The sequence below is a fragment of the Neovison vison genome, chromosome 1 (genome assembly GCF_020171115.1).
Source record: "Neovison vison isolate M4711 chromosome 1, ASM_NN_V1, whole genome shotgun sequence".
NCBI lineage: Eukaryota > Metazoa > Chordata > Mammalia > Carnivora > Mustelidae > Neogale > Neogale vison.
In genome coordinates, this window is record NC_058091.1 from 250,556,564 (window position 1) to 250,583,052 (window position 26,489).

A 26,489-nucleotide genomic window follows, 5' to 3' on the forward strand; every position below is an offset into this window, starting at 1 on the left:
AAAGATACCAGGAGATACCAGAAGAGAGAGAAAAGTGACTGCTCAGATGAGGAAATTAAAATACTTGCTTTCCCTGTTTCAAAGAGAAAAGTTTGTAGCAAATTTCAAACAATGTTAATTCTCTTGGCTTTCATGGTGGCTTTAATATTTAATCTTAGCCACGTGGCTGCTTTTTGCAAAGCTGAATGGAAATAATTGCTCCTCATTTAGAAAGTTATATATTTAATAAAGAAAGTCCTCTTTAGATCTGGGGAAGTCAGAGCTATTGCAACCAGGCTTCTTCAATTCCACCTGGGGAACTCTTGCCAGGGGGTGTATGGACACATGGTGTTTCCTAGTACAAAAAAAAATTTAAGGGGGTTACTATCCCCTATTTATTAGAAGGACTGACAAATGGCAAGGAAAAAAATATCAGGTCTCAAAAATTTACTTTATCTTTTAAAAAATGACATTAGAGTCATTTCTGGTTCCAGAGGAAGGACAGGCTCTGGATAAGTTGGATCAGGTGGGCAGCTAAACGGCTGGAAGGAACGGTGATGGAGAAGAGAAAATTCTCATCACTCCATAGAATGCGTGACCGGTTGTCAGGCCAGCCAAGTTTCTTTTTGACCTGGCAAGGTGACTTCACGGAGCCTCCTGTGACAGAAGGAGCACTTCCTGCCAAGGGAGAGGGAGATGGGGTCTCGTCTAGCCAAGCGCCTGCCATAAGGACGGTACACTTTGTGGGTGGGAATCAGCAGACACTTCCCATGTGGCTCTCAAGTAACGCCAGACCCATGGTCAGAAATGTAGGTCAGCACTGCATTTTTTCAGATCAGTATCATACAAGCAGCAAGTGCATAATAATGAATTCAAGGATACCTGAAGGCAGGAGCAACCAGGCTGAAAAGCAAACCTTTTCCACAAGGCTTGGCATATTTTTTTTTTTAAAGATTTTATTTATTTATTCGACAGACAGAAATCAGAAGTAGGCATAGAGGCAGGCAGAGAGAGGAAGGGAAGCAGGCTCCCCGCTGAGCAGAGAGCTCAACGCGGGGCTCCATCCTAGGGCCCTGAGATCACGACCCGAGCCAAAGGTAATGGCTTAACCCACTGAGCCACCCAGGCGCCCCGGCATATTTTTAATAATAGGGTGTGATTAGTAACAATACCAAGTTTGGATGGGATTCTGCTTAAATGTAGAAGCTAAATCAGGTCTCCCTCTGTCCTCCACCCCTAGCTCTTTCACTCTTTGGCGGTTAACCCTGGCTGTAGCATATCCTTAATGTGATAGAGACAAGAAAAGGAGCCTCTTGTAAACTTGGTTTCACCTGATGCTTAAGACATCTTTAAGTGTGTTTGTCAAAAGGTAAAATCTTCAAATCCACTGCTCAACTAACCATTAGCAAAGTTCTGAAGTAACCGCCTACAATATAGCAGAGTATTTTTAAAAGGTACTCTATTTTTAACTTGTAAGAAGTCTTAATAAGCCAAGTCACTTAGTTTATTCCTCAAGGACGTACACTTCAGGGAAAGAAATGCCGAGGTGCAGTCATTGGGCCTCGTCATGGATTCCGTTAAAGGCTGGTAAGAACTCTGCAGCCTGTCTGTCCAGATTTTCTTGTGATTCAGTACCAAAAAGGAAAAGATAAACAAGGTAAAATAACATTGCTTTCTCTCTCTAACATGCATGGGAAAACAAATCCAATTGTTAAGCTTTGGGATCCACGATTTTAACTTAGTAAAAAGCTTAGCGCTAAAAGTGGGTGAACCGAGTATAGATCGGAAGCCTGGAAAACCGTCTGCTGCCAAATGACATGGAAGCAGCCTGTATATTTTATCCTATCTTGGCAAGGACTTCCTTTTCTTTGGGAAAACAAAATCCATAATAGCTGGTCCTGACCCATATTTACTTTTCAAACCTGTAATAAAACATACTACTAGTTCATATTATAAATGGCAAGAAGCCATGTGAATTTGCCTTACTAAAGTAGCCACTTTGTAAAGCTTCTTTCATATTCTCATTTCTTTTTCATCAAAGTGGCACATGTAGGAAAACCCCGTTTATAATAGTTATGTCTACTTCCATCTACCAAACCAAGGTAATAGGATATCGTTCTGATAGTAGACTTTTTCTATCTCAAACATAAAAGCAGAGGCACCTGGGTGGCTCAATCAGTTAAGCATCTGCCTTTGGCTCAGGTCATGATCCTGGGGGTCCTGGAATTGAGTCCTGCATTGGGCTCTCTGCTCAGGGGGGAGTCTGCTTCTCCCTCACCTTCTCCCTCTGCCCTCCACCCCAGCTCATGCTCTCTCTTTGCACATGTCCACTCTCTCTCAAATAAGTAAGAAGAAAAAATTTTAAAAAACAGCAATCATAAAGTAGCTTATAGCTTACAGGTTAGCAGAGTTAAAAGTCTCTGTCAAACAGACTTATCTCCCTTTTGGCCCCTTTATCCAAAAGAGGCATCATTTCTCAGTGAATTTCATGCCCTTCATGTTGTTTTTGTGGTCCCAGGCAGAACGACAACAAAAAAAGCTATCCTAGAAATTAGTAAAAGAGGTAATAGATTTTCTTACAAGTGAAGGTGGAGAGGCTGATAAAGATAGAACAAAAAATATCAGCCAGTGGAAATATGTTAATTTGGAATATATATGTGTGTGCGCGTGTGTGTGTATACATTATATATAAAGTTATATATATAATACATATGTATTTAACATATATATGAATATATGTATATATGTCATATATAAAATGTATATATATTTGTTTTCATTTATTATTTTTAAAAATTTTTGTTTTTGAATAATGCTCTGGAATTGGGAAAAAGATGGATAAGCTTTAAGTAGATATAATAAAATATGACACCAATTCCCCAAACCCATGAGGTTCACAGGCTTGTTTTAATATCATTTCGACTACTACAATGCATCTTATTACAAATGAATGAAGAAGGAAATAAGTTAGCATATAAGGGGTGGCAGCTCCTTCCTGCCTGGTCCTTCTGAGCATGTCCCTCTCCAGAGTGCCTGGAATAATTGGGCCAAACCATGATTTAATGTGAAAGAATCGCATTCCTCATTAAACCTGGGATCATGGATCAGTTGCCTGCCTTTTCAGCATCTGGAAGTGCTGCTCTGGGGGAAATATACAAAGCACTGGAAAACAGCCAACTTTTCCACAATCCTAGATCCAGGAAAGTTCTCCCAGTGGAGACCAACGCTACGTCCCCCCAACTCCTGTCTGTCATTTCTGACTTTACCTCCTTTGACTCACTTTTCCTTCTTCACTTGCAGGTTCTACAGAACACAGGTGTGGCCGGACAGTCCCACCTTCGCTGGAACAGGGAGCATGACCGAGGCACAGATCTCTCCCTCTGGCTCACTCTTGGGAAACACAAGCTATGAGCATGGCCCCAAAGGCCTGAGCAATTCCATGGAATCATCATGAAGAACACTCTTTTAACCCTTTCAGAGGAATTTCTGGGAGGTTCTGGAAATCATCCTCTCTCCCTTCTTGCCTGGCCAGGCCACAGTACATTTCCCCACCCCAATGTCCTCCCAACCTTTCCACAAACCCCCAAGACTATTATGTGGGCATCCCCTGGGCTTCTCTGCCTGCCTACAAGGTATCTGTTTTGTTTGTTCTGTCTTCGCACTGGCTGGCATGGCTATCCCCACATCCTGGGAAGGCTTTGCTGGCAGCGGCCTGTGGTGGTACCTGCTCCTTCAGGCAGCAGAACTCTGGTTTAACCTCAGAGATCAAGTTCCGCTGACTTCTCAAAACAGGGAAACGCCAAGACCCCAGGCCCTCAAAGTTGCCTTCACCACACCTCCTGCCACAAACTGCCCCATAGCTACTCATTTTTCCCTACTAGAGTGACAAATGTGCATTTGTGTGTGTGTGTGTGTGTGTGTGTGTGTGTGTGGAACCCAGATGGAGATGGTATAATTGAAAACAGAAATCACATCATCAGTTTACTGGCAAAACAAAAGTTATCAGAACAACAACTCAAGGAGAAGTTCCCTCTTCACTTTCCTTTGTCTTTCTTTGGCTCCTTGCCCTCTTTGCCTTAATCTAAAATTCACCTGGAAATCAGCTGTTACTCCCCTTCCCTGCATTCTAAATCAGATGACTATAAGCTCGCCTGACATGTTTGTTGTTTCTGTGTTGCCTCAAATTTGGGCCTTAAACTGTGAGGGGACAAGAAAAAAAATTATATAGCTGATCCTTGAGTAACATGGTTTTGGAAGTACATGTCCATTTACAGATTTTTTTCTTCATACATACAGTACTAGAAATATATTTTCTCTTCCTTATGATTCTCTTAACATTTTCTTTTCTCTAGCTCACTTCATTGTAAGAATACAATATATAACACATATAACATAAAAATATGTGTAAATTGACTGTTAATATTATCAGTGACGCTTCCTAAATAGTAGGCTATTAGTATTAAAGTTTTGGGGGAGCCCAAAGTTACATATGATTTTTAACCCACTGAGCCACCCAGGTGCCCCCCAAAGTTACATATGATTTTTGACTGCATGAGAGGTCAGTGTCCCAAAGCCCTGAGTTTTTCAAAGGTCAACTGTATCTAATTTTTTAGTGCCCTAAAATATTAGACAAAAGTATTATTTGGGATTCTGAATAAGATAGTAAGTTCAGAATTCATCTAAAAACATCTATCTAAAACACAACCATAAGCCATGATGTAGGTCACAAAAACTTTCTAAGAAGTCCTATAACATATTACATGGGTACCTCAGTGACTCAGTTGGTTAGGTGACTGCCTTAGGCTCAGGTCATGATCCTGGAGTCTCAGGATCGAGTCCCACATCAGACTCCCTGCTCGGCAGGGAGTCTGTTTCTCCCACTAACCTCTCTCTCTCTCTCAAATAAATAAATACAATATTTAAAAAATATATTACAAAGATCAAGCTCTGAAGGGTGCTGTAATAATTTATAACATCCAAAAATTAAAGGTAAAATACATAACTATATTAACAAAAGATGAAAAGTCTTTTAATGAAGTTAAATAAATAATACTAAGAGAAGTTTTTAATAAAAACAGGGATTAAAAAAAAACCCCACTTAACAAGAAGTTTACTAAAAACCAGTAACAAATATAAAACTACACTGAAGCCATTTTCAATAAAATTAAGATAGGAGTTTCTGCTTTGACCTCTATTTGTCCTTACTGATTTAGAGGCTTAAATTAATGCAATCATTTCAAGAAAGGAAATAATTATTATAATACTGAAAAGCACAGACAAGTACCTTTTTTGATAAATGATGAAATAACTGGTGTTTGCTAAACATAACATCAGAATTAATTAAAAATTTTGGTGGAGAGGCTAAATAAAAAACACTCAGGAACAAGTTTTCCTTTATCTTGAAGTAGCCAATTAGAAACAGAAATGACATTTTTCCAAAAAATACAAATTAATTAGAGATAAAGTTAACAAGAAATTCTAAGTTGAGAGGTGGTGGGGGTGGGGGGAAACCATGCTACAGTATCTTAGTAAAAGTTTAAAAAAAAAAAAAAGATCAGGACCTTGGAAAGAAAAAAAAAAGGAGGAAGGAAGGTTGAAGAAATACTTAGGTCACAGATCTCACTAAAAAATAATGATAGCTAATTTTTATTGAGTTCCTAGGCATGACTTAAATTGATAATCGCTGGTATTTAGACAGTTCAGGGAAATTACTCAACTATAATAAGAACTAATGTTTGTAAGCTTCCACACTGTTCTAACTGCTTTAATGTACTTATTCAATCTTGATTCAACTCTAGAAGAGAGTAAAATTATTATTTGAGTATTAGCAATGAGGATGTGTCGAAGGACACAGGTTCCAAAAATCTTTGTTTTGAGCCAACATAGTCCCCTACCTCTCCAAACTTTTTTCTTCAATGTTGCACACACATCCACTAAGCCTGGTTAGCTGGTCTTTCAGGATGTAAGAAATGAAAGAGCCAATTAGAAGGCGCAGTGTGAGCAAAACCATCTAGGGTAACCCTTTCTTATCTAATATGAAATATGACAGTGGCTGGAAGAGTCACATGAGTACAGCCACACATTTGCTCTTGTTCCATGTGGGACTGGAGAGCACTAGCGATCCCATCGGCTCTTCCTCGGTCACTGCCGCACAGGAAAATAATGGATCTTCTTAATGGAATACTGAATCGTAAGACCCTAACTCTATGCCCCACATACTTGCTAAAGATCACCAGGTACAAATCCAATTTTGAAATAAATCTCTACCAAAAAATGTTTGAAATATATTTTGATCTTTGAAGTGGCTGTCCAACCACTCGACGGTTGAACCTGACATACTCACCATAGGTTCTGGATAGCTGATATTTTTTAATCTATGTTTTTGAATGTTTCCTCTATATCTTCAATTCACTATCGTCTATAGCTCACTTTCTTTTTTTTTTTTAACATGTTTTTAAAGATTTTTTATTTGTTTATCTTATAGACAGAGATCACAAGTAGGCAGAGAGGCAGGCAGAGAGAGAGGAGGAAGCAGGCTCCCTGCTGAGCAGAGAGCCCAATGTAGGGCTCTATCCCAGGACCCTGGAACCATGACCCGAGCCAAAGGCAGAGGCTTTAACCCACTGAGCCACCCAGGCACCCCTGTGGCTCACTTTCTACACACTGAGTTGGGAAATAATATATCAAATGCACTGATACTTTATAGATATCTCTGGAATGTTACAGAATAATCACAGAGGTGTTCCCTGGGCTCTTCGAGCTTTCCTTTCACGCCATTACAAGCAGTTGGAGAAAGATGAGACTATCCCTTACCGTTCCCCTGTGTATCCTGGACTGCAATGACATTGGCCTGTGGCAGCATCACACGTCCCTCCGTTATGGCACTGACATTCTTGTGAACAGTTCTTTCCGAAGCGACCCTCCGGGCAAGGCTGACCACACACTGTGCCCTGCATTCAAAGAGACTTGGAAAATTACATGGGCCTCCAGCCAGGGAAGGGCCAAAGGAGGAGGGAAAGAAGAGAGGAAACAGAAAGGGAGGAAGGTATAGGGGCACAGGGCTGCAAGAGAATTAGATGAAGGGGATTTTAGAACACACGCACTCTGCTCAGCATCTTTAAAACATTAGAAATTTTAAATGAACTTATTTACTTAGAAAGCCAAAACTCAAGATATCTTTGAAGATGGCAGAATAATCTTAAGAAACACCCATATTAAAAAACTGAAGTTTAAGATAAAGTTACATGAAATTATTATGGTAACCTCAGAAATTTATAAATCCTCTTAAGTGTTTTTCCGTGCGTCCTTACATATATAATAAGTCAACAATACTTATCGAGCATCTATTACAGAAACAGCGACATCTGGTGCAAATGGAATATCCAAATGCTTTACCATATGTTCTAAAGAAAATATACATTATCAGTGGTTTTATGTCTTAAGGTATAATGGAGCATGAGATGGAGATTTTGTGTACCTGAATTAACAGTAACATCGCCTAAGACAGTAGTCCTGTAAGAATGAACCCAGACATATTATTTCAGAAGAAAAACACTTTTATTTTCAGCAGATTGAACAAACATTGCTGGGCCAAGATCAATAAGAAAGCTTATTTCCTGAGAAAAAAAATCAAGAGAGTAACTTGGACATGTCTCCTCACCCTAGAAGCTGTCTATCTTGTCATGCGCTATCATTATATTTATTCCAATCCTATGTTTATAGGAATAAGTACCAATAGGTCAATGAAATACTATGATTTTCTATTTCATGTGGCTATATAACTTGGGCTTATAGCTTATCATCTGTTTATTGGAGTTATTGTTAGCACAAACAACATATCCCAAATAACAGGGATTTTTAAACTGTTTTTTTTTTTAACTGTTGCAAGCTGTTGCTTTGTCCTCCTTCTCCCTAAAAAAAGGCAGACTGTGGGCACTCTGAAATTGGAGGCTAGCGAACACCAGATGGTTTTGTAAATGTTTATTCTGGATAGCGTAAGAAAATACATTTCCTCTAACTCCTGGCTACCCACAAAGGCAGTTGGTGTGCTAATTAAGTCTCCTCTGGTGGTTTTTAGCTATCTACAAACAGGGAAAGTTCTTCCACAGACTCTTGGAACCAAAAAAGCCTTTGAGAGATGATTCAGACCAATGCCTCACTGAGAATCATCTATGTGTCAGGCATAGAGCTAAGCTCTGAGAATCAAGGATAAGGTCAAAACCTTTAATTTGTTCACAATATGGTGCTGGGGGATAAATGCAAAAATAGCTCTAATCCCTCCATTCTAGCACAACTATCAACATGCCTGAAAAAATAGTGTGCCAGGAGTCAATTTGCCGTAAGCTGGAGTTCTGGTCAAAGTTCTCATTCTCTCAGGGACTGACTCTGGCTGCATTTGTTAAGAGTCCCACATCAGCTTCAGAGATGCTGTGGAAGTACTGTTTATGAATAAAGATTTATGTGAGCAAATAGCTTTAAATGAGACATTCCTCTCCTGAGTTGAAATAACACACGTGTGTATGTGAAAAGGAATATTTTAGTATATGTGCTGCCAAAGCGAGCACGTGAAAAGGAATATATATTCATCTTTGAAAAGCACCTAGAGAGACAGCACAAATAAAATATTGTAGAGAGAAGTATAAGTTAGGAGCTAAGCTATGCAGATTGAGAAATGACCATTCAGTAAGAAACTTCTGTCCAGGTAGGGGGCCCGGAGTATAGAGAAAGAGATGGAGGGGAGGCCCCACTGGGTTGATGGATCCATCCACCAAGTTACTGGGACTCACTGTTCAAGCCTGTGATTGCCACCATCCTGCATCATAACCACCCCAATCAAGAAGAAATTTCCGGTCTCAAGATGAGGCAACACTACCGACAATGTCTGTACACCAGTACTAAGAGTAGAATGCTTGCACTCTTCATCCAAACACAGACCTCTCTGGACACTCTGCTGCCCCAACAAAAACCTTCCCTTGCCAAGGACCAAACAATGACCAAAAGGGCAAAAGAATGCCCACAAGAAATGAAGAACAGAAGGAATCAAAGATAATTCAATACTTCTGTCTTGAGCAACTAAGAAAGAAATGCTGGTTTTAACTAAGACTTTTAAAAATCCAAAAAGGAGTAGCCTTAAGAAAGGCCTGGGTGTGTCACAAGTTTGTTCCTATTAACACTGACTTTGCTGGGCATACACTCATCAAGAGCTCCCTTGTTCGCCCCACCATCAGGCACTCAATAAAAGCCCCCTCACTCTGACTCCATTGCCTCATGAAGTTTCTCCAGGCTCTGCCTCTAGAACCAGACCTTGTCTCACCTGCTTACCTCTCTAACTCTCACCTTGGGTCTGGTATTTCTTTTCCACTTTTCTCCATGGCCCTCACACCTTGAGCGTTCCCTTTCTTCCCATGATTCTTACCAGGAAGTGGACTCCAGTTCTCCTTTGCTTCAGGACTACCACAAGGACATTAGTGGACCCATTCCATCCCAGAGTTGGCTCCTAAGGTGCCAGCTTGGGTGGAGCCCCATCAGATTGTGGCTTTATGTGTACAGGCCATCTAGGTTGGGGGTCTAATAGAATAGTGACAAATATGTATCTGGACTCAGGTGAGGAAAGGTCAAGATTTAGAAAAATCACAGGATGACTATTAAAGCCAAGAACCTGGTGAGAGTTCCAGAGATTTATAGGGAGAAAAGAGAAGAAGAAGAAGACTGAAACCCAGGAAATATTGCAATGCAGTATGTAGAAGATGGAGGTTAGGAAAAAGAGATCTTCAGTAACAGAGGTAGAGGGTTAGCAGAGGCATGGAAAGATTATGAAGGAGGGAGATGGATGAGCAACAGGATTGTATGTTTTGGCTTAATCAAGCAGTATGAGAACAGAAGGGTCATCACTGGATTTGGGAACTCAGCTTCACTACAGCTCCTGGAGATAGCAGGTGATAGTGAAATTTCTTAAATTTTGTTTAATGAAGGAAACAGACATTGGTCATTTGTTCTTGTGCCTTGAAGCAGAGGTACGCACAAACCAATGTCGGTAAGGATCAATACCATTCCAGGTTTCAGAGAAATCTGATTAGCAAACCAGCTTTGACACTGAGTGTGTCACATAACACCAAGTCTGTGACATACTACATGAAGAAAGTGTGACATGGTCAAAGTTTGGGAAACGTGGTAAGTGACAGCTCCTCTTGGATTTTCATGCTGAAGGCTTTGAGAAACTCTGCAATACTTGATAACTGGGTTTGCCTTATTGTGTCTCTGGATGTACATGACCAGATAATTTTTTCACATATGACCTATTCCTTTGAGAATAATGATTTCAAAGAACAACAATGACCTATGGAACTTAATTATAAAAACAAGTATAGACATATTTCATTTTATTCTGCTTTGCTTTGCTGTGCTTCACAGATATATTGTTTCTTATTTTTTAAACAAATTGAAGGCCTGTGACAATCCTGCATGTCCACTGTCCACTGACAGTGGAGCATGTCCACTGTCACCATTTTTCTAACAACATTTATTCCTTTAGTGTATCTATGCCATATTTTGGTAACTCTTGTTGATATCTGAAAAAATATTTCATTATTATTATGTTCATTGTGGTGATCTGTGATTAGTGATGTCTGATATTACTACAGTAATTATTTTGGTATGTACATTGGTTTTTTAGACATAATGCCATCGTGCTCTTCATAGATTACAGTATAGCACAGCATAAAACAACATTTATGTGTAAGAAGAAACCAAAAAATTAATTTGACTCACTTTATTGTGATTCCACTTTATTGCCGAGGTTTGGAACTAAACCCAAAGTATATCTGAGGTACACCAACATTTAGAAATTTCCAGTATTTGACAGCCCTGTCTGTCATATGTGTGATGAGGTATTTCCCTCTTTGTTTTTTGAGGGAAAGTGAAGGACAGATGGCCCCTATGTTTTCCATGAGGACCCTTAGTGCATGTCAAGATTTTTTTTTTAAGATTTTATTCATTTATCTGACAGAGATCACAAGTAGGCAGAGAGGCAGGCAGAGAGAGAGGGGGAAGCAGGCTCCCTGCTGAGCAGAGAGCCAGACGTGGGGCTCGATCCCAGGACCCTGGGATCACGACCTGAGCTGAAGGCAGAGGCTTTAACCCACTGAGCCACCCAGGCGCCCCAGTGCATGTCAAGATTTAATCACCTTCTACCTGAAGATGGAGGGAAGGACACCAGCTTTGAAAACGGTCAGCTATCTCCAATTTTGCAATCTCTAACCATCAGGGTAACTTTCCTTTGTGCTAGAGTCCTCCATGTGTATTTTCACTTGAGCATCCTTCAACAGGTGACTTTGGGGGGTGGGGGAGGAAGGGAGCTTACCAGCCAGCCAGAAGGACAAGAACATTCTCCAGTGACATGATGACAAACTCCTCCATTTTGGCAGGGGCATCTCTGCTCACACTGTGGACCATGCTTGCCAGGGGGACAAAGATCCTCACAGCTGAGGAATTGATGTGTGACAAAGGATATCGTTATTACCCAACCACAAGACCCTCAGGTTCACAGACTCAACAGCGCCCAGGGACCTGAAACAGACAAGCTTCCTCGACTCAAAATTCTTCATTTCTTTAACATCAAAGCATTAATCACACTGGCTGGAAAGGTCTTTGAGGGGTGGTCTAGACCTTTCCTTTCTTTTGGGCTATTTTCTAATGAAACTATTCCTAATTTGAAGAGAATGCTTCCTATCTAAGAGCACCGAGGATGACTCTTCTCAGCCAAACACTCCTTGGTGACAGGAACGTTCCATGCAACTAGTCTAAAGCCACTGTGTGATATTTGAGGTCTGCTGTTGTTTGTGGGTTTACTCCAACCTCAGAGGAGGCTGAAACATTTGCACATCCCCTGATTTGTACACATATTCTTCATAATCAATTTCCAGCATTCTCTTCTTGAGCCTCATCATTTTCTGTGTCCTTAACTCCCACCCTTTTCCTATGAATGAACCTTCTTCTATAAGCCTTTAATTGCTTTGTTTGTGCTCTTATAAAACTGCTCCAAGTTTCCCAAAGCCCTATTCAATTGTGGCCTTGATAAAAACCCATAAAAGCAATATTAACAATTAAGTAGTTTGAGATGATCATTCATTCTTCTGAAAATGAGGGCTTTCTAGGCTAATGCAGTTTTTTCTTTAGCTCTACTTTATAGCTGTTAATACTGTTGGCAGGAAGTATTTACCTAATCAACCACATTTTTTCAAGTTTTAATTCTGTGATTTACAAGTGTAATTTTCTCAGTAAGGGAACAAGATTTTTCTATTCTTTTTTTTTTTTTTTTTTTTTGGCAAATTCTGCCTCTTATTCTGTTTACTGATACCAGCCAACTGAAGAAAGTCCCTCACACAAAAAAAGTAGTGGAGGTTAAGAAGTTGCATCAGTTGTATCCAGAAAAAATAAAACTATCTGTGTGCACATATCCTACCAAGATCTGACATATTTCTTTTATGGTCAACGAGCAACGTATGTATCCACAGGCATCAAATAACCCAGTTAACCTTTTATCGTGGATTGTCTCAAACATCTTCCCCTTTTTCTCTTTTCTATGGCACTGAACCCACCCAGCCTTATCCAGCAAATGAACTGTCACGCAGAGCAGAACAACATGGACCATTAATAATAAATGCAATTGTGGGGGAATTAAAGCAGAACCTCAAATCTGCCCCAACCCCCTCCCACCACCAATATCACCACTCAGTGTAAAGCCTGGTCCTCTATCTCTGCCTGGTCGAAAGTAAAAACATGGAAGCTGGCCATCAGACTCTGGCTGGAGTCTGAAGTTCATGGAACATCTCAGGGCTGTCACTGTTGATCTCCCCGCTCTGTGCCCAGAGCCCCGCCCTTTCAGTGACTTCAGGCAGCAACAGAAACAGGAGTCCAGGAATAAGGAGGGGGGGAGAAGCATGAATGGAGAAGGTGAGCGGATTGTGCCCCGCTGTTCTGCAGCATGTCACTTACAAGGCTCCAGTGTACCCGGGTGGGCAGCGGCATTCCCCTGTGACGTGGTCGCAGGTGGCGCCATTCTGACACTGGCATCTCTGGTGACAGTCGTTACCGTAGGTGCCCTGCTCACAGCGGTCCTCGCAACGCCAGCCCCGGAAACCTGCTGCGCAGTGGCAAGCCCCTGTGATGGGGTTGCACAGAGCCCCGTTTTTGCACTGGCACCGGCTGCTGCAGTGGGGCCCCCAGTGATCACCATCACAGGCTGTAGGGGGAGAAATGAGAGAGGGCATCAGAGGACGGATGAGGGCAACGGCAAGCTCTTCAAAACCAGCTTTCCTCTGCTCTTGATGAGAATGGCTTGGTGATCCCTTCATCGCCTGTCCATAGCTGGACAGCAGGGCCCTGGCACCAGCCCAGGGTAAGGCCTCTTCAATGTGTTCAGCACTAAATGGGCCACTTCTAGTTACTACATTGCTGAAGCAGGGCTACGATTTCCAGCTTCATGCCTTTGCTTAGCCTGTTTCCAGCACCTGGAGTGTTGAGTCTGATGTGGTGATGGGAGTATGTAAGAAGCATAGAAGGAGAGGAGGCCGGCTCCCCAGATGGGAAGGTTCAGCTCAGGCAAGGGCTTGAATGCACAGGCAGGAGTTGGAGTGCATCTTGTGAATAAGGAATTGGTCATAAGGGATTTTAAGCAAGGAGAGACAATGTAGGTTTGCATCCTAGTAAGGTCAGTGGGCTATAGTCTGGGGAAGGGGCAGGAAGGAGCTCACAACAAAAGGCAGGGAGAAGGGCAGGAAAAATACAGCAGATCAGGATGTAAATGAGATTCAGGGACCTGACCTTGGGCAGTGGTGGTGAAGACCAAGAGGGGTCCTGCAGGCTGACCTACTGGGAAGCAGACTGACCCCACTATACGTCTAGGCTAGAGCAATCCAAAGGAAAACTGCTGATCTGCTTTCAAGCTATAAGTCAAAAGATGCATGGATTGGGAGGTAATTAGAAAAAAACGGAGAGTAATGGATTTGAACAATGAAATTCACTGACTTACTTAAAAAAATAAAACAAACACTTAGGACAGCAAAGAAAAATGACAATAAGCATGATTTCAGAGTTGTGAGGTCAAGCCCTGTGTGGAGTTCGGCACTTCCTCTCCCTCTCCCTCACTCCCTTCCCCCGAATCCACCCTGTCCACCCACTCACACATGCTGGAACTCAAGCACACTCTCTCTTTCTCTCTCTCCCCGCAAAAACAAAACAAAACAAAAAATACAAACAAAACCAAAAAAGCAACAGCAGGCATATGAAACCAGTAAGACGGTAACAGAAAACAGCAATGAAGAGATAGATTTAAAAGTATAGTTCCAAAGGAGAGGAAAAGTGGCTACAATTCACAATGAGCGGGAAGAGGAAAGCGGGAAAGGAAAAATCCTCGATCCCAAACATCCTAAAAATTATAAGTGGTGATGATAAGCCAAAACCAACTCTTAATATTCATTGCCTAGCCAGCTGCCTATTTATTTATTAATTAGATGTATAAAAATCACTTGGGAAGATGCGCTCTGCCTGGAGCACTTAGGATAAACTGCTTTTATGATTTAAAAAACAGTTTCATGTCATAAAAATTTTGTAACCTCAACAGATCTAGAATGAACTATTGGGAAAAAAAAAGAGAGAGAGAGAGAGAGAGAAATAAAACCAGGCACTCAGGAAAGAACTTATTAGACATGCAGGATTCATCTTCCAACAGTAGAACCTACCTTCCATTTCATAATATCAAAAGGTTTAAGTGAATAATTTTGTTTTTAATCAGTACGGTTTTGTTCTCATTAGTACTTCAATAAACATACTCTAACACAATTAAAAACAATGAGAGGATCAGGGAACCTAAGTCAGATCAAGAAAGCAATTACCTGAGAACTCACAATCTTCTTTCACAGAATAAGATTAGGTAGTAGTTTAAGATTTAAACCTAATTGTTAATCATATAGTTGCTTCTTTATTGCCTATGGATAGGGTCAAAGAATTGTTTTTCAATTACAGCTCTTTCAATCTAGGATCTGTTCTTTACCAAAAAAAATAAAAATAAAAAAAAATTACACTGTATGTTTCTTTAAGTGCCCTCAGATATCCTGGGTAGAGAAGAATTTCTCCTGTTTTTATGGGACACCCAAGTAAGTTAGAGAGTCCTTCGTAACTTGTTCCCTGATTCATCAGTCCTAAGAGTAAGGAAATCTTCACTCCATGTAAGCCAAATCTGTTATTGTGGAATCGGACCCTTTTTCGTTCTGTCTTCCTCATGGTCTGTCAGACATGGTTCATCACTGTTGTCTGTACTAGAAATGATCTTATTCCTAAAATGTGAATGCATCCTTGACCCTGCTCTTTGTAGGCTAACTACTCCCTCAATAATTTTTACTTAATTTTTTTTAAAGATTTTATTTATCTGTCAGAGAGAGAGGGAGCGAGAGCGAGCACAGGCAGACAGAGTGGCAGGCAGAGACAGAGGGAGAAGCAGGCTCCCCGCCGAGCAAGGAGCCCGATGCGGGACTTGATCCCAGGATGCTGGGATCATGACCCAAGTCGAAGGCAGCTGCTTAACCAACTTTGCTCAACCCTCCCTAAAGTTTTCATATTTCTCTCAACTTCTGGGAACCTCAGATATTAAATTAAATATTCATTTTTTTCTTATTGTATCATGGCAGATTAATACAATCTTAGCTAATAAAACTACCTTGATAAGGACATCCAAATTGTGTCAGAAGCATTTAGAAAGCAACAACCGTGATGGGATAGAGTTCTTTTTCCCCACAGTGACACTGGGATAAGGGTGGGCTGGAGCACATACATTTTATAGAATATGTTTTACAACATCAGAAGAGTGGTGGGAAGAAGTCAAGGTACTGAGGGGACAGAACTGGTGTCTCTTCCTCGTGCCACATTTCCACATCCCATTCAACAATTTCTCTCCCAGAGGAGCAGTCAGCAGAGACCACTTCTATTTTCTTGGGGTTAAATAAATGCAAACGACAAAAAAACAAAAACCCTTAAGACACCTCCTCATGACAGAAACAAGTTCATAGCAGAAAATGATAACTCGCAGCATCAAAGAAAGCATTTCAGGCTTTTAAGGATATATTATCATGCCGACATGGTTAATTTCCTGGCTCTATCTAAGCACTGTGGCATGCTTTGAAGTGACAGCTTCTCGCCTTGGGGCTGTGTTTCTCTAACAGGCCACTGATACATGGGCCTCACAGTGTGAACACTGGGCATCAACATAAGCTGTGCTGAGGGAAAAACCCACATACAAAAGTGTACAGACAAATAAGCAGGAAGTAAAACAAGTCAGACACGGAAGCCTAGCTTGAATTTAGGCATCACTGGGACTTCCTTTTCTTTCTTCGTGTGTCATATTTAACTATTGCTACACATCCATTTTTGCAGCTTATGACACAAAAGCCTGATTACTCCAAACACTAGAATATGTTGACTGTCTAGACTAGAGGCAGAATTTGTTCCTTTTGAATGCCAAGGTTGACCAGTTATCCCGAATTCATGCACTATGTTTGGAAAGACATTTCAGAGATTCTGAGGTTAAATCAGTTCACATTTTTTACTTACTACCTCGATCTAATCTCAAGAGCCAAGTGGTTCACTCCTGAAGAAAAAGTGACTGGGTTGGTTACTCTCACTGACAACTTAAAAAAAAAAAAAGTAGTTAATATTAACATGGCAATAAATGGGATATTCTAATAGGAAAAGGTATATGAACAAACTCTTGTTTTAGAACAAACTGAAAAGAACCCTAATACTCAAAAGGGACTCGTTTTCAGCTTCTGGTTTCATCTCTTGTTGAGTTGTGCTAACAGCTAGAAGTGCGCTCTAGACAGAGTGTACCCAGACTCATATAGCTGTTTCAGAGGGCAGCTTAATGAGGGTCTCAGGCAGCACAGATAGAATACTCTAATAAGCTCTCACAATAAGATAGAAATTAAAGGAAGCTTAAACTACTGTGGTCAGAAGTACAGGGTCCATGCTAAAACCGTCAGTGACAACTAGAGGAGCACTGGGTCCTTGCAAGACAATGGGCTCACCCTATAACTTCCAGTGACAACTGTAACCACAGTTTACACCTGCAGGCTGAGTACTGAAATTCACTCTGTTTATATCCCTTAAGGGCCCACCATGTGCCAGCCATGGTACTAGGCTTAGAGTTCAAAAGAGAATGGTAGAATGCCTGCTTCTAGAAGCTTACGTTCTAGAGGCCTTAAGTTCTTAGACAATAAAATACCCTGTGATAAGCCATAGAGTAGGAATATGGATGAGGTACAAGAGAAAACACAGGGATGACCCCTAACCAGTGTTGTTGAACTGTGAAAGGCTCTCCAACTAAAATGACATCCAGGCTGAGACTTAAAGGCAGAGTGTGCCCTACTTAAGTAAAGGATGGAGGATTTGAACATAGGAAGAGGGGCAGTGGAAAGGGAGGAAGCTGCAGGAGGTACTATATTCAGAGAGAATAATACATACAACAGTCACAAGGCTTTGAAATGGCAAATGCCCATGAACACCTTCTTCTGCATCATGGCCACTATCATCTTCCTGTGTACAACGAAAGTAGAAAGTATAGAAATAAGCAGACATGGAGAGATACCCTTCCTTTCATTGGCCCTCACCAGTCTTCCAAGCTCAGCCCAGAAACCTCTGTCCTTCAGGTACATTTTTTTCAGACCCAATCTGAGATGCTCTCTGAAAAAGACATCGGTATATATTTTCCATGAAACTTATCTTGCACTCAGATCACAATTTTTATATATGTTTGCCCTGTTCCCTAGCAAACTTGAATTTCACAGGTGTTAAGACACACGGACAGCTTTTCTTGATCTCAGTCATTGTCAACAGAAGCCTTCACCCTGCCACATCATGGGAGCCACCCAGTTGACTCTGATGGTTAGAAGCATTCTGATTTCAGGGATATTAAACTAGGAAAAAACTGTGCAGTCTCAGTTAGGAAGTAAGATGCCAACAAGGATGAGCCTGATATTTACTGGGATGGTGATAACCTCTCTCTTTTCATGAAAACTAGCACTCACATGCACATCTATGGGAGAGCAAGATTACCACCTCTGTTCTAGACCTTAATCTAGAATAATGTATCAAAAGCTCTCCAGTCATAAATTCCTCTTCAGAGAGTTTTCCAACACAAATAAACATATGGGTGTAAACATAGTAACAATTCACAATAGTTCACTCATTAAAAATATTTACAATGTGCCCACAGATACCTATATAAGCATGGAGACAGATGAACCCTCGCAATGGCCCTGTGAATAGGTACTAATATAATCCCTATTTTACGGATGAAGAAATGGAGATCCAGGTGACTTTTGTTCACCTGGTACATGGGCAGTAAACAGTGAAGTCAGACCTCCTGTCTTCAGTCTCTTTATTAAGCCACTATATTTTACTCCCTCTAAAACTATCATGATGTTTAATCGCAGTACTGTTTATAGTAATAAAACTGACAAAATCTAATTTTCTAGTAATAGAAAATAGGTAAAAAGGAATTGGTATAATCACATAATGAATATGACGCATCAACTAAAAGTGATATTAGAGAAGAATATTTAATGAACTTAAAAGACATTAGCAATATCTTAATTGCAAAAAGTAAATTAAAAATGATAGGCACCATATGATCCAATTTTAGTGATATATTAGAATGAAATTTTAGATATATTAGATATATCTATCTAATATATAGATACATTAGAATGAAATATTAGAATGAAAATCAGATGAAATTGCTATTAATTTAGGTTAAAAAATGCCAAATATCAGCAATTTCATATGGCTGAACCTAATACCTGGGAAGGAGGGGAGAAAAGAGAGAGCATGACAAAGACAGAAAGAGAGGCAGACAGACAGATAATAAAAGGCTCGATGGTCAAATGGTACTCTGGGTCTTAAGAATATTCTTGGTTTTTCTATTGCTCATTTAGATTAACCAGATTTTCTAATTTTTTTTTTGCAATCGTTGGATATTCTTTTGGCAGTAAGAGAAGAGTATGCAGAAAAAATGGCTTTTTTTTTGGAAAAATGGCTTTTTAAAGGGTTCGACCCACTGAGCATTTCTATTATTCCAGCTTCTATGCTCCATGCTTTATCGCCTCTTTCTAGTCATCACAGAAATTACACCAAGGTTTGTATCATTATCACATTCAGCACACAGAGGATATTTGGGATGAGACCTTGTGGGTAAAATGTCCTCAAACACCTGGCTGGTAAGTGGTGGCATCAGTATTTAAAAATCCAGGACTTTCTGTGGACAGAAGTCCAAGCATTTTTCATGCGGCCATGCGGCTCCTAAAGGAGTGAAATTACACATTTTGGTTAAATGGAATGTCCCACAATTTCATCAAGTATGATTCTTTGAAGCAGAGCAGCAAATGTTAAGACCTTTCACTGAGCAAGCCTATGGTGTCAGCCGATAGGGGCACTGAAAATAGGAAATTAACTCAGTCGTGAGAACATAGGGCATTTCTTGAAGAGAGAATAAAATTAAGGAGATATCAGATCTGAAGAGCTTCTTTGAGTTGATAATGACTCTATGCAAACAAAAAAGCCAAAAAAATCACTGTGAAAACAGTGATGATATCACTCGCTTTAGGAGCACACCGGACTGAACACTAGACCCACATGGCACATGGCCAGAGTTCAAGGTCTGTTTGGTGAACGAATGAAAATGATCATGAATGTGGAGCACTATGACTTTCACAGGCAAACAAATCTGTTAAACCGTCTTAATACTTCTGGGAACATTCTTCCTCCTCCCCGGCCTACTTCAAACCCTCAGTCCAATTCCCCATCCAAAGGATGGGAAGAGAGTGAAGGGGTTGTAAGATACATCAAGCTGCAAACATGTGTCAGCATTATGCAGCTATTTTCTTCAAATATCACAATAACTCAATGAATAACTCATTCCAACATTTCATGTGCAAAATGGACTCAGTTGGTAGATTGCTAAGTCACTTACCATGCAAGTAGCGAACACAAGTGAATCACCCAAACCTGTCAATGCTTCCGAAGCTGTGATCTTGCCCCCATGCCACATGCACCGTCCCAAGCAACTGATGGCCATCAATTACAAAATCTGGTATCAGTCAGTGCACATTCACTGCATCTCCTGATTTTCAAAGGAGAACATTCTAAGACAAAAGTCTCACAGATGTTTGAAGGATAATTTTTTTTTTTTTTTTGCTTAAAAGTGGTATTTCTCAGGCTTTAAAGTGTTAACAGCAGCACCATCAGAATGGTTTTGATACGGAATGTCTCCACATGTCCATAGGCGCACAAGTGCTGACAAAAACAAGGCACTGGAACTTTCTTTGAACAAATGGCAGACAGTTTAGTAAATCTCATGTCTTTGTGTAGAGGAAGAATAAGAAAAGGAGCACAATGAGAGATAAACATAAATGCCAAATTGAGAGATGCTCTGGAGGAAAGAACAAGGGCACATTAATATACTGCCTCAGCCTAAACGCTCCTCAACAAGAACAACAACAACAAAAAAGAAAGGATGAAGTCATTTTTCCCTTAGATTAAGGAGTAACGTTTACCATCAAGTTCACCTTGTTACAAAAGTCATCAATCGCTGGCTGGCTCAAGGAAGGGTATAATCACCTAGTATCAGACAGACCTGGACCCTAGCAGACCACTGTCACTTCATAGCCATAGAACCTTCAGCAAGTCCCCAATCTCAGTTACACTTAATTTTCTCTTTGCCACATGGGAATGATAAAACACACTAATCGCATAAAAAGTACTTATTGGTATGTGTGACACAGCACAGACCTTGTGTATCAGAAATTTTATTCCATGATTGGCACAGTGGAACATCCCACCCTAAGAAGAAAGAACACCCTATAAAAACATCCTCCAACTGTACGTAAAGCAAGAATAACAGGTCTGTTACTGGTTCATAGTATTTGTTTGTCTTGCATGAATCATTCATGACAAAAAAAGACAACTTAGGTCTCACAATGTGAATTTCAAAAACAAACTGCCCACTAACTCTACAAAGTGAAAAACAAGCTCTGGTATCATCCCTTTCAACCATTTCCCTAAAGCCGACTGGAAAAAGCTCAGCCCCACTGTGAAACCCAGTTGTTACGTGACATCCTATTCTTAACTGCCAACCAAGAACTGGATTTAGAAATTTCCCCCACTTGCAGATGATCAGTGTGTCCAGAGGAGTGGCCTGTACGTAGATCCCAGAAATGTAAAAAGAGAAATTAAGAAAGAACACATGAACTCCTTAGTAATCCTCCCCTTAGCATGAAGAAAGAAGTGGTCACAAATAAAATCTGGACGATCTTGCCATATTAGGAGGTACCCATCCCACTTACTTGGTTTTGCCTCAGCTTATCTATGCCCAGACAACAGAAGCAGCGTTCAAACGCACTTTGAACTTTAAGACACTTTTCTGAAGCAACTGGCTCTAAATTACTGAGAACCACAAAAGTGGCCAATTCTGTTGAACTTGCATTAGGTCTATAGAAATACTAGATGAAATGACCAGTCTGTGTTTGGTTGTCATTTTATTTTGGTTTTGTTGTTCTTGGCTTAATACCTCCAGCATCTAAGGAGTCAAACTGTGGAACTATAAGGGGTTCGAGAAACTTGTGGATACACCTCTACCAAACACTGACAGCAGGATAATACTGAATCTTGGAGCCCAGCTTTATCAGAGGGAAAGTGATGTCAGCTTATAATACATAACTACCCTCACCAGAGTTGCTGTTTGAAGTAAGACTCTTAAAGTGTTCTTAACATTTAAATGTCAAGCACCTGTTAGGATACAGCAGTCAGCCACACTGACTTGAAAATATATTTTTATGTGTCGTTTTGCTGTGACGTTCTCAACTGACTTCAAACTTGGGAAAATTTGGGACCACAGAAGAAATTAATAGGGAGGAAAATTCAGCCCTTCATATTCTAATATACAGACAAAGCACAAGGAAGTCACTTTCAGGAAAATCTCTCTACACAACAAGTATCTTTCGGAAGGGACCAAAATAATCTTCCACAGTCTCAAAGCACAGAAAAACATGGTCCTTCTTGAAATATACACCCTTTCTTCCTAAGCTTCGGTGCCCCTCAGGGCCTTTTATCTCCCTGTGATTTCATTCCTTGTGCTTCAGGCTAACAAGGCGGTGGTGTGTCATTCCCTTTGTTAATATAGAAGAAAAGATCCTCATTCAAAACATCAAGTGCTTCAAAAATAAAACAACTTTGTAAAGCTTCTCCATCCATGAAGAAGAACAATAAAAATGTATTTTCCAGATCCTCTGAAGGCACTAAAACCCCATGTCCTTCACATGTCAAAAACCCCACTGGGGAGCTGACAGAGTGCCAACCGTCACTGTGGACAGCCACCCAGTGCTGTTGATATTAATATTACTCAGTGGCTGAGAGAAAACCTTTACTCTTCTTTTTAAAAAATGTTTGTTAAATGAATTTTCAAAGCATGAAATGTCATTTTAGAACTTCAGCGTATGCTTATCTCAAATGATGAAGCAGAAAAAAGGGCGTGAAATGTTTATTCTTCAATGTGTCTAAATATAAATATGGATGGCTCTCAATGAGAGCCTGTTGATGACCTTATTCACAGTGCAGGAAAATCTCAGGGATATACATGGTAGGCTGGGATTAAGTAAAGCATTTGGGGGGATTACATTTATTCAATGAAGTCAAAAGAATAATAAGACCCAGTAGCCATTGTGGGGTGTGTTGCTTTATCAAGTCTTGTCATGTTTTTATTCTTTTGCTCACGTATTTTTTCATTAAAAATGTATGAAGCCTCTTCTATGGCTACTAAGTTCAGTTTGTTGAGCACGTGCTACTTGCTCCTGCCTGACATGGTCTACAGCCAGATTTCTTTGTCTCCCAGGAGAGACTGGTCCATGGTGTGACTTATCACAGAGCACTGTGTTAGATGTTGCAGTACCCAGGATGCTCAAGGAGCACAGAGGGTCTGTGTTATGTGCACTGTGCCTCTGGGCAGAGGAGAAAAGGGATGGGGAGAAGGCTTCCAGGCAAGGTGGCTTCAGGTAAGCACCACAGGCTAATTACTCGGGATCACCATTGTGTATCTAATTATCTTCATTATGGATGTGGGAGATCAAAGGGTGGAAGCTTAAATGTTTGCTTAAAATCCCACAGTAAGGGGCATCTGGGTGGCTCAGTGGGTTAAGCCTCTGCCTTCAGCTCAGGTCATGATCTCAGGGTCCTGGGGATCAAGCCCTACGTCGGGATCTCTGCTAGGCAGGGAGCCTGCTTCCCCCTCTCTCTCTGACTGCCTCTCTGCCTACTTGTGATCATCTCTCTCTCTGTCAAATAAATAAATAAAACCTTTTTAAAAAATCCCACAGTAGGGAAACTAGGCACCCAAATCCTCAGTGCTACCTGGATGGTCTCAAAAATTGAATACAGATTTTTAGAAAAGAAAATTTTTTGACTATAGGAGACTACATGTAATACTATAACCAAGGATCATGACACACAACCTAGAATTAACTGTTGTGAACATGTCCTCACCTTTGCTTTATCATTTGATGCAAGAAATAAAGCATGACAGATAAAGTGCTCTTTGTCTTTGTGTCTGGCTCCCAGCTCTTTCCCTTACTCCATAACCCTGATCATGATTTTAATGTGCGTCCTTCTAGCCTCTGTGTATCCCGAAATAGTACATTGTATCATTTTATGTATTCATTAGTTTAACATAAAATTTATATAACACTGTACATCTTGCTTTTTCCACCCAGTATTATGATATTGAGATCTATTAATATTACTACATCTGCTAATACAGAGGAGTACTATATATCAATTTACAGCAAGGAATGGCTACACAGAATTCCTCTATATTAATAGCCTCTAATAAATTTATCTTTTCCTTTAACCGCAGCCATTTGAGGTTGTTGCCAAATGTCCACAGTTACAAAGATGCAAAGAATATATCCCCCAGTACCTAAAATCAAAGGTTTCTGCAAGGTATGTGAAACAAATTATAAAGAAGTAGAAGAAAAATTACTGGATCATATGGTGTATGCAATTTAAAATTTTATTCTAGAGACAAATTGCTCTGAAGTTATTCTGCCAATTTACCCTCATGAGAGCAGTATATAGAACCTTGCTTTCACATCCTTGTCAACACACGGTATTGTCAGACTTCTTAACTTTGTCAATGTGATTGCAAAAAATGACATCTTGCTCATTGAGGATGCATGTCACTGATTATTACAGAGAGAATCATATTTTCATATGCTTATCAGCCAATCAGGTTTCCTTGCCTTTAAATTATTTTACTACATCCTTTGCATAATCTAAAGTTGAAGGGCTTTTTTTTCTTATTTATTTGTGGAAATTCTTTACAAATTCTATATACTAATCATTTGTTTTATATATTGCAAAAATCTTTTCCCATTCTTGCTTCTCTTTTAACTTTTACTTACAATATCTTCTGTCTTGAAGTTTTAAACTTTAATGTAGTCTAATTATTTTTTTTGTCTTTTTTATTTCTAATATTTTATTTATTTATTTATTTATTTTTCAATTTATTTATTTTCAGAAAAACATTATTCATTATTTTTTCACCACACCCAGTGCTCCATGCAATCCGTGCCCTCTATAATACCCACCACCTGGTACCCCAACCTCCCAGCCCCCCGCCACTTCAAACCCCTCAGATTGTTTTTCAGAGTCCATAGTCTCTCATGGTTCACCTCCCCTCCAATTTACCCAAATTCCCTACTCCTCTCTACAATTTTTTAGTTTTATACATGGCAAACATGACTAATTTGCTCCAGTATACAGATACAAATGTTTGAACTTTTAAAAATCAATGAAGTTGTTAGGGTCCTTCAAGTGGCTCAGTTGGTTAAGTGTCTGACTTCAGCTCAGGTCATGATCTCAGGGCCCTGGGATCTCAGGCTCCCTGTTCAGCGGGGAGTCTGCTTCTCCCTCTGCCCTTCCCCGCAGCTCATCCTCACCCCCCATCTCTTAAATAAATAAAACCTTTGAAAAAAGAAAAAAATATAAAAATCGCTAAGGTTGTCAATGAATTAAGAGATTGCTTGACCAAAGAAGGAAAAACAGTGACTAGCCGTTTTTCTTGTATGCCCTGAAGAGACTTTCAAGTGTCTTAAAAAAAAACTCTCTGAATCAATCACGAACATAAATCAGATATAATCATAAAAGATACCAGACTATATAATATATCACAGCACTTAATTTCATCCAATTAACATATGATGAAATGGATGTAGCTCTACTAAAATTGGGTATTAGCTTACCTGATTTTATAGGTCAGATAACAACTGAGGCTCCAAGACCACCTAATACATATCATTATTTCACTCTAAGCAGAAGAGCCAGGAAACACATTTTTACTCTCGGAAAATGGTTGCTGTGGGATGCCTGGGTGGCTCAGTCAGTTAAGTGTCTGCTTTTAGCTCCGGTCATGATCCCAGGGTCCTGGGATCAAGTCCCACATCGAACTCCTTGCTCAGCTGGGAGCCTGATTCTCCTTCTGCCCCTCCCCCTACCTGTGCTCTCTCTTTCTCTTTCTGACAAATAAATATTTAAAAGAAAGAAAGAAAGAAAGAAAGAAAGGAAAATGGTTGCTATGTGATTTGGAATAATTTGCAGTCTGAATTTCTTTGCCTAATTTCTTACTGCTCATACTCCATTTTGATTCAAGTTTAACAGCTAAGTTCTACATTGTCATATGAAATTTCCACCTTGAGAATCAATATGTGGAAGTTTGGATGGCAGAACCATTAAGCATTCCGCATTCAAATGAAGGTTGACTTTCAAACAACTTTCCTAGACTTGGGGCCACCATGTCAGAAGCCTCACCCCTCTATAAGTAATAACCTTGAAGTTCATTCTATAACTTTCCCTCTCTTGAGGGTAAGGAGCTCCCACATCCACATTTCCTCGTAGTTCATGGAAAACCCTATCTAGCATATCTCACCTGGCTTCTAAAAATTTCACTGCATCTGCCCATTTATGGATGAAGAATCTTGTGCCTAGTCACCAAGGAGGAATGGGCCCGCAGTACAAATAGTCAAGGTCAATCCAGGAGCCACATGAGACCGAGCTACCTCAAGGCCACTGAAGGGAAGACTTTAGGTCATACCCTTTCTCTAGAAGATCTATGACTACTTCCTTAACTTCTCTGGACACTTTGCTTCTGCGTTTGTGCACATACTTCCAACCCCTCTGTTGAACTTAAAGCTCCTTGAACAAAGACACAGAGCCTTTTTTTATCTCTCATGTCTTGTTTTTATATCCATGACTATTCCTGAAATATTGATGCCTTCGGTCTTCCCTTCCACAAATATGTATTGAGCATTATGGTGTGTCTAGCACTGTGTTGGATGTTAAGTGATAAATTAGCTAAATAGCAGTGAAAAAAAAAAGATAAAATTTTATGAGGCTGGCAGCCTACAAGGAAAGACAGA

General features: G+C 40.2%; 1 protein-coding gene across 6 annotated transcripts in view; it reads right to left on the reverse strand.

Annotated features, from left to right (window-relative positions):
* MEGF10 (multiple EGF like domains 10) overlaps nucleotides 1–26,489 on the reverse strand; it is a 343,784-nt gene that overhangs the window by 48,170 nt on the left and 269,125 nt on the right. For all 6 annotated transcript variants that reach the window (XM_044228414.1, XM_044228404.1, XM_044228423.1 and 3 more), the window contains 3 exons: nucleotides 12,973–13,219; nucleotides 11,339–11,459; nucleotides 6,793–6,929 (listed from right to left, as the gene is read on the reverse strand). In XM_044228414.1, coding sequence (XP_044084349.1) covers nucleotides 6,793–6,929; nucleotides 11,339–11,459; nucleotides 12,973–13,219 — 505 coding nt within the window. The remainder of the gene's footprint in view (nucleotides 1–6,792; nucleotides 6,930–11,338; nucleotides 11,460–12,972; nucleotides 13,220–26,489) is intronic.